Source organism: Chiloscyllium plagiosum, chromosome 42 (assembly GCF_004010195.1).
Source record: "Chiloscyllium plagiosum isolate BGI_BamShark_2017 chromosome 42, ASM401019v2, whole genome shotgun sequence".
In the NCBI taxonomy this organism is placed as follows: Eukaryota; Metazoa; Chordata; class Chondrichthyes; order Orectolobiformes; family Hemiscylliidae; genus Chiloscyllium; species Chiloscyllium plagiosum.
Genome location: NC_057751.1, coordinates 14,797,094 through 14,808,480, shown reverse-complemented (window position 1 = coordinate 14,808,480; position 11,387 = coordinate 14,797,094). Strand labels below are relative to the sequence as shown.

The 11,387-nt window shown below is 52.0% G+C and overlaps 1 protein-coding gene across 1 annotated transcript; it reads right to left on the bottom strand.

Annotated features, from left to right (window-relative positions):
* Positions 1-7,079: 7,079 nt before the first annotated feature.
* Positions 7,080-11,379, bottom strand: LOC122543163 (protein phosphatase 1 regulatory subunit 3C-like). Its single transcript, XM_043681564.1, has 2 exons — positions 11,299-11,379; positions 7,080-8,804 (listed from the first exon to the last, which is right to left on the bottom strand). Exon 2 carries the CDS (start codon positions 8,800-8,802, stop codon positions 7,798-7,800), a length of 1,005 nt encoding a protein of 334 aa, XP_043537499.1. The 5' UTR covers positions 8,803-8,804; positions 11,299-11,379; the 3' UTR covers positions 7,080-7,797.
* Between the last annotated feature and the right edge of the window lie 8 nt (positions 11,380-11,387).

Here is an 11,387-nt window from a genome sequence, read left to right as displayed (position 1 = left end):
CCCCTCCCCCTGAGGCCTGCCCACAGTTGAATCCTCGGTGTCCAGTCACTGCTCCATTGGGGAGGACAGTGTGGGCTGTGTGTTACCGCCCCGGGGTGTTTCTGTTCCCCAGCCTGTCGGTGGTCGGTTCCCGGTGCCCCGTGCCCCCCTGCCTCCCCGGTCTCTCTCTCTGTGTGTGTCTATGCTCCGGGCCCTGTCTCTGTCTCTGTCTCTCTCCCTGTCCCCTCCACCTCGGCGCCGGCCCTCACTGCGCACGCGTCACCCGCCGCCAACCCGCGAGCAACGCGCCTGCGCAAGGTCGGGGGTAGGGGGGCGGCCAATGGGAGACACGTGCCGCCAGCGGAGGACTGCGCATGCCCGGGCGCACGCCCCGCCCCCCCACCAACCAACCCCCAACTCCTCCAGCGGCCGCCAGGAGTACTGCAGGTGGTCTTTCCCGGCCACTCAGCCCATCGGCTCCCTCTGCTGCTGTCCCAACAGCTTCTGCAGGATCTGCGCTGCAACATTTTCACGGTCGAGAGCCCACCGGACTGAGATTTAAAGTTGGCAGTTGATCCGTATACGCCCTAATAAGGGAATTTGGGTCGGCCGTTCGGCCCCTCAATCCCGTTCTGCTATCCGACCAAAGGTGCTTGTCACAGAGTCATAGAGATGTACAGCACAGAAGCAGAGCCTTTGGTCCAACTCATCCATGCCAGATAGCCTAAACTTGTGTTCTGAACTCCACGGTTTTTCCACCAACCCCGAAATATTTCCTAGCCAAACACTGTTAGGTGTGTTGGCCATGCTGAAATGCTGGCTCGGTGCGTGAACCATGGGAAATGCAGGGTTACAAGGATTGGGTCTGGGTGGGCTGCTCTTCAGAAGATGGGTTTGAACTCGATGGGCCGAACAGCCTGCTTCCACGCTGCAGAGATTTAATGAATAAGAACCTTTCCCTTAAAAGATATTCAGTGATCCTGCCTTCATATCTTTTGAGGCAAGTCGTCCGAAAGTCACAGGACCCTCACAGGGAAAAAGGCCCACTGTCAAAGCAAAGCTGCCACCATTCTTAAAAACATTCCTACCCTGGCAATGTTTTTCTACAGCCTCTTCCATTGTGGAGAAGGTATAGAAGCTTGAACACACACACACACACACCAGCCCGTTTCACAACATTTTCTACCTGACTGAAGTTAGAATAGTGAATGGACTCTCAAACTCTTAACATTCCCCTGTCCCTGTGTACCTATCATTTACTTATCTATGCTACTTAACTCTGTGATCGGCCTGTATTGCTCACAAGGCAAAGCTTTTCACTGTGTCTCGGTACACGTTACAATAAATTTGATTCGGTCCAGTGGTTAGCACTGCTGCCTCACAACGCCAGAGACCCGGGTTCAATTCCCACCTCAGGCGACTGACTGTGTGGAGTTTGCACGTTCTCCCTGTGTCTGCGTGGGTTTCCTCCGGGTGCTCCGGTTTCCTCCCACAGTCCAAAGATGTGCAGGTCAGGTGAATTGGCCGTGCTAAATTGCCCGCAGTGTTAGGTAAGGGGTAAATGTAGGGGTATGGGTAGGTTGCGCTTCAGCGGGGCGGTGTGGACTTGTTGGGCCGAAGGGCCTGTTTCCTCACTGTAATGTAATCTAATCTAGGGCCTGTTTCCTCACTGTAATGTAATCTAATCTAAAAAAAAATCCCTTCCTCTTCATCCTGAAAGTGCGATTTCAAATTTTAAAACCTGATCTTCCAGTTCTGCTCTCACCCACGAGGGGGAGCAATCCTTTTGACATCTACCTTATCAATTTCCAAATTGTCAGTCAAATCGCCATTCTAATGATGGAAGCTGTGCCAGACTGTTCCAACCTTCCTTCATGACACACAACCTGCTAATTCAAGCCCTCAATCAAGTAACCTTTCTCTGAACAGCCTCTGATGTACTTAGATCATTCCTGAGAGAAAGGAGACCAAAGGTGGACACAGTATTTTAGATGTTGAGGGGGTAATAGATATCGGACAGATGTCAGAGGTAGGTTTTTTTACCCAGAGGGTAGTAGGAGTGTGGAACGCATTGCCTGTGACAGTTGTAGACTCGACAACTTTAGGGGCATTAAAATGGTCATTGGATAGGCATATGGACAGGAATGGAACAGTGTAGGCTAGATGGGTTTCGCAGGGCGGCGCAACATCAAGGGCCGAAGGGCCCACACTGCGCTGTGATGTTCTATGTGGTCTCACAAATGCTGTATACGACTGAAGCATACTGTCCTTATTTTAAAATTCAATTCCTCTTGTAACGACAGATACCGTCCCATTCACCTTCTTGATTACGCCATGTTCATTGTTGTGACTCGCACCAGAGCACCCAGATCCCTCTGTGCCTCAGAATTCCACAGTCGTTCTTGGTGTAAATGATGCTCTTTTATGACTCGACCTGCAGAGATGAGGGGCTTCACATTTTCCCCACACAGTCCTCCGTCAGCCAGAGTTTGCTCATTCCCTTCACTATCGATCTGGTGGTCACCTTGAAAAGCATGTACGTTAGTCAGCGCTCAGGCGTCTGCTCACCGAACTACCAATGGGTATCCCAACGGGCACAAACATTGGACTCGCTCCTCAGAGATCACAAGTTCGAATCTCGCCACGGCCAGTTCCGACATTCAGTGCAGGAACTCAGACTTGGATAAGTGCATAAAAAAAGTGAAAGAGGAAGGCAATGGGACTAACTGGCGGGCTCTGGTAACAGGAGGATTGGCCATGTTAAATTGCCCATTGTGTTAGGTGCATTAGTCAGAGGGAAATGGGTCTGGGTGGGTTACTCTTCGGAGGGTCAGTGTGGACTGGTTGGACCAAAGGGCCTGTTTCCACACTACAAAGAACAAAGAAAATTTAGAGCCCAGGGCCAGGCCCTTTGGCCTCCAAGCCTGAGCCGATCCAAATGCTGCCAAACCAATGTCTTATATAATTTGAACATGACTTGCCAGCTCTTATACTCAATACCTCGTCCAATGAAAGCAAGCATACCATATGCCTTCTTGACCACTCTAACCACCTGTGCAGCAAGCTTCAGCGTACAATGGACCTGCTCTCCCAGGTCTCTCTGCCCATCAACTTTTCCCAAGGCTCTTCCATTCATTGTATAATTCGCTCTAGAATTAGACTTGCCTAAATGCATCACCTCACATTTGTCAGGATTGAAAGCCATCTGCCACTTTTCTGCCCAACTCTCCAGTCTATCTATATCCTCCTGTATTCTCTGACAGTCCCTTATGCTTTCTGCTACTCCACCAATCTTCGGGTCATCTGCAAACTTGCTGATCATACCAACAGTGCCCTCTTCCAGATCATTTATGTACATTACAAACAACAGTGGCCCCAACACTGACCCCTGTGGAACACCACTGGTCACCTTTCTCCATTTTGAGAAACTCCCTTCAATGACTACTCTCTCTGTCTCCTGTTGCTCAATCAGTTCTTTATCCCCCTCGCTAGAACACCCTGCACACCATGTGACTCCACTTTCTCCATTAGTCTACAATGGGGACCCTTATCAAACGCCTTACAAAAGTCCATATATATGACATCAACAGTCCTTCCTTCATCTAACAACTTGGTATCTTCCTCGAAGAACTCTATTAACTTGGTAAGGCACGATCTCCCCTGCACAAAACCATGTTGCCAATCACTGATAAGCCTGTCCTTTTCCAAATATAAATAGATCCTATCCCTCAGTACCCTCTCCAGCAACCTTCCCACCACCGACGTCAGGGAATCTAATCTAATCTAACAAGCAGTGCACAATGGGCCAAATGGCCTCTCTCTGACTGTGCCAGTTTGTGGATTGGGTCAGCCACGGCCTCGCTGAATGAGGCCGAATGGCCTGCTTTGGCTGTTTGGCTTCTCTCAGACTGACGGCAGCCCACCATGCCGGGAACCATCCAGGCCAGCAGTAACTCACTGGGACAAGAACCCTGTCTTTGCCCCTGACCCATCACACACCTAACCCCACTCCGCTTCTCGCTGAGCCACAGATGTTCTGAGTGCCCCTGTTTGAAAATTCTCAATCAAACGTACCGTACAGCCTTGCCTCTCCCTATCTCAGTTACCTCCACCAGCCCTACATCCCTGGGTTTTTCCAATTCTGGTCTCATCTGCTGTGGAAAGACCAGACATCAGGAATGAGTTACACAATGGAATCTCATCAAGAGGTTTCGGTCTGGGTTACATATCGTTTAACAGATAGCTGGTCATGAGTTACAGACTGGAATCTAATCGATGAGTTCAGGGTGGTTTATATAGAGAATAACAGATACCCATCCACTCTGACTAATAATCCCAAATTAATTAGATTAGATTAGATTAGATTAGATTACTTACAGTGTGGAAACAGGCCCTTCGGCCCAACAAGTCCACACCGACCCGCCGAAGCGCAACCCACCCATTCCCCTACATTTACCCCTTTTACCTAATACTACGGGCAATTTAGCATGGCCAATTCACCTGACCTGCACATCTTTGGACTGTGGGAGGAAACCGGAGCACCCGGAGGAAACCCACGCAGACACGGGGAGAACGTGCAAACTCCACACAGTCAGTCGCCTGAGTCGGGAATTGAACCCGGGTCTCTGGCGCTGCGAGGCAGCAGTGCTAACCACTGTGCCACCGTGCCGCCCATAATTAATCCGCTCCCTTTTGCCAGCACTTGTTCCACTTAAATAAAGGATCGATCCTTTTACAATCAAATTCAGTACAATTTCTCTCTCACACATCCGCTTGACCACTCCTTTCAATCCCCCTCATTTTTACCAAGAAAATCCCTCAAACAATAAATTCTTAACATCAATATGAAAACATGATGCGTTGTTCTTCAATCCATGACCCTGCAAACAACTGGTCAGGTGGATAATTCTTTGAACTTTGCATCACATATCGACAGGGAGGTGAAGAAAGGTTTAGCGGGCTTGCCTTCATTGCTCAGACCTTAGAGTATAAGAGTTGGGACGTCACTGTTGAGGTTGTACAGGATATTGGCGAGGCCTCTTCCGGACTGTCCAGTTCTGGTCGCCCTGTTATTGGAAGGATATTAAGCGAGGGAGGGTTCGGAAGAGATTTCCCAACATGTTGCCAGGGATGGAGGCTTCAAATCATAATCAGAAGCTGGGACGTTTTTGCACTGGAGTGCAGGAAGTTGAGAAGTGACCTGAGAGAGGTTGATAAAATCATGAGGGCCATAGATAAGGTAAGTAGCAAGTGTCTTTTGCCCTAGGGTGGGGATCTAAAGACGAGGGGCACTTTTTTTTTAAGGTGAGAGGAGAGAGAGATTTCACAAGAACAGATATGTGGGACACTTTTATTTTGTAAACATAGAGTGGTTCACGTGTGGAATAAACTTAGAGGAGGTGGCGGATACAGGTACAGTGACAGTGTTTAAACGACATTCGGATAACTTCACCAATAAGAAACGTGTGGAGGGACATGGCTTAAACGTAGGCAGGTGGGACTGGTTTCGTTTGGACCGAAGGGGCTGTTTCCCATTCTCTGTGACTAACTTTAGGAAATGAAAGCCCCGGAAATGAGGTGTCAATTTAAATTCATATCAACTTTATTTATATTTTAAACATATGTATACAAAATAGCACATCTAGGTCAAACGTTAACGGTCACAGACACTCCAGAGCACACAAGCACAAGTATGGGTGGATGGACCAAGGCCTATTCAAATCTCCCCTCACAAGCTGCTGACCGTGAGGGCAGGAGACTCCGAAAGCCCACACAGAAAATTCCTTTTCCAGTAAAATCTGTGTCAACACACCTCTGGTCAAGTCACCAGCTCCAACAGGAAGCCCTGGGGATTCCATAAATTCTACTTTTAAAAGATGACAAGGGTGGCTCCCAGTCCCCCTCAACGCCTGAGTGCAGACCCCCCTCAGCCTCCCAGGTCCAGGGACGGAGCTTACTGTCAGGGGACACCAGCGAGAAAGGGCCCAGGACGTGTTCAACACCCCTCTCCATCGGACCTCATGTGTTGGCGCTGCAGTCAATGGTGACAAAAGCCCGTTTCAGGCGCAATTATTTACCGGGCCCATCGTCTCGAAAAACGGAGCAAGTCGGACAACGGGAATGCCGTGGGGAGAACGGAATCCCGACCGAGCGTTCCTGAACTCCCCCCAGCTTGGGACTTCGGCCCCTCGCGCTCTTCCAATCCTCTCAAGGCAAAGGCCATCTCGCAGCACGGCCTCCCGGTGGCCACCTGCCGATGGTTTCAACCTGGTCGATGGGCAGGACATCGCAGCCCACAGTGGCAGCTCCGGCCCAGGGGGGCAGATGTGAAGTCCAAGGATGGCGAGCGAGGCGACCAACAGCCAAGGCCTGGGCGGCCATCTTTAGTGAGTGCCCTCCTCTCCCGTGAAAGATTCTTCAATATGAAGAAGTTGCTCAGAGATCAGTTCCAGTCCGGGGTGAGCGTGCTGACAAATTAACAGCTTCCTGGAGACGGCCAGTTGAGTTTCAAAGAGCAACCCTCCCCACGAACATAAATGGCCCCGAACAAACTCATCTGTCGCTCTGGTAACTCAGTCCTAAAATCGTGACCTCACCGTGCACCCACCGGCACGTTTCACTCACACAGTCTTCTTTGGAATCCAAGGGCAAAATCTTATCCAAACACATTCACGGTCTAAAGTGTCTGGCTGGGGAAATCAAAACTCCGCGTAAAAAGGTCCAGGTCGAGGGCGTGTGTGTGAAAACAGCAGTGGAGGCTAAAGTGGCCATCAGAGTGTCATCAAAAGCGAGCCAAAAAAAAAAAAAAGTGAGGAGGACTCAGGACTGCTACGGTGCCCCCTTTCTCTCTCTCCCCCAGAGTTCCAGGATTCTGGACAAGCATCACACAACGTCCCTGGGACTGGCGTCAAAAGTGTGCCTCCCTCCATTACCTGAAGTGAGGAAGTGTCGAGGAATAGGGGCAGGTTTTGACAACTGCTGTCAGCTCGAGAGTGGAATCTGGCTCCAATAATTTCATTTTTAACACAACTCCGGGAGGGGCTGTGCGCATGTGTGTTTGTGTCAGGGAAAGGGAAGGGAATGGTCATGTTTTTTTTTTGTTTCCCCCCCCCCCCCCCCCAACAGGTACAGGGACAGCAGTATCCAGACCAGCCCAAGCTGCGACAACACAGAAAGTGTAGCGCGTCAGGGCCGGCCTGACACCTCAACTGAGGGAAACGGGGGGGTGGAGGGGGGAGGGGGGGGCGTCGTCCAAAAATCCCGAAGCTCTGCTCACTCGCCACCAGCGGGGCGACCCAGCCTCAGAACCCAGGTCCCCGCCGTCGCGTTCCTCTCAGGAGGGAGCGACGCGCACTCGAAGGCGAGCAATCCTGCGCTCACTTTTGGAAACAGTCGGGGACTGCCCGCCGCAGCATCGAGAAGCGAAGGGAGGGAGGGGCAGCCTGGGATTGGGGCGTTTTCCAAATGAGACCTCGCTTGACTTAGCTGGGGGTGGGGGGGACACTCCTCATCTGCTCCTTACCGTGAACAACTAGCCTTCGCTCCCCCAGTCACCGTGTGGCAGAGCGGAACGGTAGGTGGAGGGGCTGGGGAATATAACAGGGGGCTCAGCAGATCGGGCCTGCTGTCCTGATACAACGGCTAGAGGAGCACCCATTGTGTACGTGGCTTTACAATCACATCGTGTTCCAACCACCTTAAAACCCCTGGGGGGTGGGGGAGGGAGAGAAGGAAGTGCAGCCCAAACCAACGGTGAATGGCCCAAAGCAGAGTGAACGGATGAATGGACGAGCTATCGAGAGCGAGGGGCAGGACTATTTACCAACAGCAGTCAGCATCCAACCAGCCCCAGCTCTGCCACTGGGAGAAGATGGCGTTGACCGAGCGCGGGCTTCCAAATTGTTCAAGATCCCCTTCCAGAGTCTTGCCCCGGTCGTCATATGGGGACGGACGGTCCTCTCGGCTGGTATCGCCCCCGGCGACGCGGCCCAGAGAGCTGAACCGGTAATTCCGACCCTGGTTGTTGTCCCAGAAGGTGAGGGAGCCGCACTGGAAGGAGAGGCACAACTCCACCAAGGCCAGGGGCTTGGTTCGTTCAGGCAGTTCCACCCGGAACGAGAAGGCATCTCCCCCGACTCCTCGTCCTCCTGTCGCCGTCTCCCTCTCCTCGGGCCGCACGTAGTCACACGGTATGTCGCGGAAGCTCTGCCAGGCGTCGAAGGTGACCCGCACCGCCACCCGCTTCTCGTAGGCCAGGTTCCGGACCTGCACCGTCCCCCGGATGTGGTCCCCCTGGACCGTGCAGCTCTCCAGGCAGACCGAGTCCCGCTGCAGGCGCTGATGGAAGGCAGCGAGGTCGGCCGAGGGCTGGGTAAAGTCCGGCCTGAGGCCTAGGCCCGGGCTTGGCTCCAGGCCCGGGTGTAAGCCGAGGCCCGGCTGCAGGCCCAGCCCCAGGCACAAGCCGAGGCCTGGAGTTGGCTTCTGCCCCAGGCTCACCCCCTCGGTAGGCCGTGGCGCTGCCAGATCAGACAGCTCGAACTGGAGCTCCGACAGCTCATCCTCCATCTCGGAGAAGAGGCGCACGGCAGTCAGCGAGAACCCCCTGGTGTCGGCAAACACCACCTTCTTTTTCTTCTCCTCCTTGCTGCTGCTGGTATCCGAGCTCCGGCCACTCGTCCTCCCGTTCAGGCATGGCCGCAGTGGGCCCGCACCCAGGCAACGCAGCCTGACTCCCCTCCGACCCTCCACACATGGAGATGGGATAGTGCCCAGCGGTGGTGGAGAGTGGCCTAGGCACAGGCGGGTGGCAATGTCGACTGGCATGGCTGTGGGAGAGGGGGAACGACATAGAGAGAGAGAGAGAGAGAGAGAGAGAGAGAGACTCAGTTAATCCACGGTGTTATCCTGCAATGTAGTCCAAACACAGCAACAAGACAATAATCAGGAGGTGGCAGATAGAGACAGGGGGGAGAGAGGGGGGGGAGAGGGGAGAGAAGGGGGGGAGAGGGGAGTGAAAGAAAAGCATTATGAATGCTAGAAATCTAAAATGGTACAATGCTGCAGAAACTGGGCAGGTGTGACAGCATCCGTTGAAAGAAACAGCATTAACATTTAGCAGTGTTTCAGAAGAATGCCACTTGGAGGTGGCGCAAGGAGTGCACAGGCACAAAAACTCAAGACACAGATGCCTTACAACTGGAGGTTTTGCTTTCGTTTTGGAGAAGGTACAGGGAGGAGAGAAGGTCCTTGGTGCTGTCAGCATGTGCCTACTCTCAAAATCAAATTCAGCTGAGCCTCACTCTCTGTTGCCCAACCAAATAGCCACACTACTACTAATTCTTCATCCCCACTCAGAAGGGCCACCTGCTGTACAAGTGCGATGGTATTATCAGAAATGGAATTTATTTACACAGGTTCATTCTGGCTGAGAAACCTTTGTCATTTTGATCACCATCTTTGCATTCATGCTGATCACTCTCTTAATGCTTTGAACGCAGATCTGAAGAGGGCTGGAAAAGTGATGGATTTTATGCTGTGAAAAAGTACTTGAAGGAACAAGTGGAACAGATGGTAACAATGCACACAATAAAAGGCAATGAGTGTGCTAATGGTACTAGAGAAATGATATGGATGAATACTATGTATTAATGACTGAAAATAGATCAGCTCTGCCGACTAAACCGATACAAAACACAGCGGAATGGGCAGGAAAACTAAAACAAAAACGGGGGGGGGGGGGGGGGGGGGGTGATACAGAGACAGACCGACAGAGGATGAGTTGGAGTGGGTGGGAGACGAGGAGATCAAGAAGGAAAGTGGGCGGAGGTAGAGACAGAGGGAATGAGAAAGAATGTCAGAAACAGCAGTCGGCCAGTCAGCTCTTTCAACCTGCTCCGCCGTTCAATACCAGCGTGGCTCAAGTCATCTCCATTTCCCTATTTCTGTCCTCCAATGGTGACCCCTCATTCTCAGCTGCCCCACCATGGGGAAGCAGCCTCTCTCTGCACTGACTTCTGTCCATCTCCGACAGGAGGATCTCTCGTCAATCCTCTCAGTGGCAGAGTGTGGGGGGGGGGGGGGGGGGGGCCTCCAACTCTCGGTGTCTCACCATACCACAGCCCCTCCCATTTCTGGCTCCATCTTGGGGAGCCTCCTCCGAACTGTCTCCGGTGCAACAGCACCCTTTCTCAAGCAAGGGGGGACCAAGGTTGTCCACTGGCCTCACAGTGTGGCCTAACTCACGTCTTTTCCAATAGCGGCAACACTTCTCAACTGACATTCCCCGACTTCTTTTTGCAGTAAATGCCAAAAATGTCTTCCTTGTTATCGGCTGTTGCCGGGAACTAGCTTTGACTGACTAACGCACGAAAATCACTGCATCACTCTGACATTTCTCCCCGTTTCCAAACTAAGTGACCTATGGATTCCTCCAACCAATCTCACACTCGCCCACATTAAACCCGTTGGCCAAATTTTGGCCGTTTCACCAATTGTATCCAAACCCCTTCTTGATGCCTGATTGCAATTGATGGTGGCCACCCACGTTAGTGCCACGGGCAAATGTGGCGATTGTACCCGCATCGGAGACATTAGTATCGATGGGAAATAGTTGGGCCCCAAGAACTGAGCCCTGTGGCACTGAACCCGTTACATCGTGCCAATCAGAAAAAGCTCCACTTAACGTCTGCTCACCCAATGCTCATACGTCACCTCTCAGCCTATTTGATCTTACCACGGTGGCTCAGTGGTTAGCACTGCTGCCTCACGGCGCCAGGGACCCAGGTTCGTCTCCTGGCTTGGGCGACTCCGTGTGGAGTTTGCACATTCTCCCCGCGTCTGCGTGGGTTTCCTCCCACACTCCAAAATATGTGCAGGCCAGGGTGAATTGGCCGTGGTAAATTGCCCGTCGTGTTAGATGCATTCATCAGGGGTAAATGTAAGGAAATTGAGTGGGTTACTCATCAGAGGGTCGGTGTGGACCTGTTGGGCCGAAGGGCCTGTTTCCACACTGTAGGGAATCGAATCTAATTCAAAAAACAGCACTTCTCAAATGCCTTCCGGATGTCCATCGATAAGATCATCATTATTCACTTCAATTATTACGTATCTGAAGAACTCGAGCAAATTATAAAACCACCCTGACTCGGTTGGACCAAATTGGAGAGAGGGACAGGGTTGGCGGTGGGAGGGGACTGGAAGAGAAAGAGAAAGTTGGGCGGGGGGGGCCCAGAGACAGGGGGAATAGAGAAAGTCAGAACAGAGGTTGAAGAAATGGCAATAAACTTCTTTAACACACTCTCCCCTCAGGAGCGACAATACCTGTGAACAGGCCACGGCCTGAGGATAGAGTCAAACAGCAGGAAAACAGACCCTTCGGCCCAACCAGTCCATGCCAACCATAATCCCAA

Excerpts from the sequence above, each read along its gene's own strand:
- LOC122543163 (XM_043681564.1), bottom strand. The coding sequence starts at position 8,802 with ATGCCAGTCGACATTGCCACCCGCCTGTGCCTAGGCCACTCTCCACCA.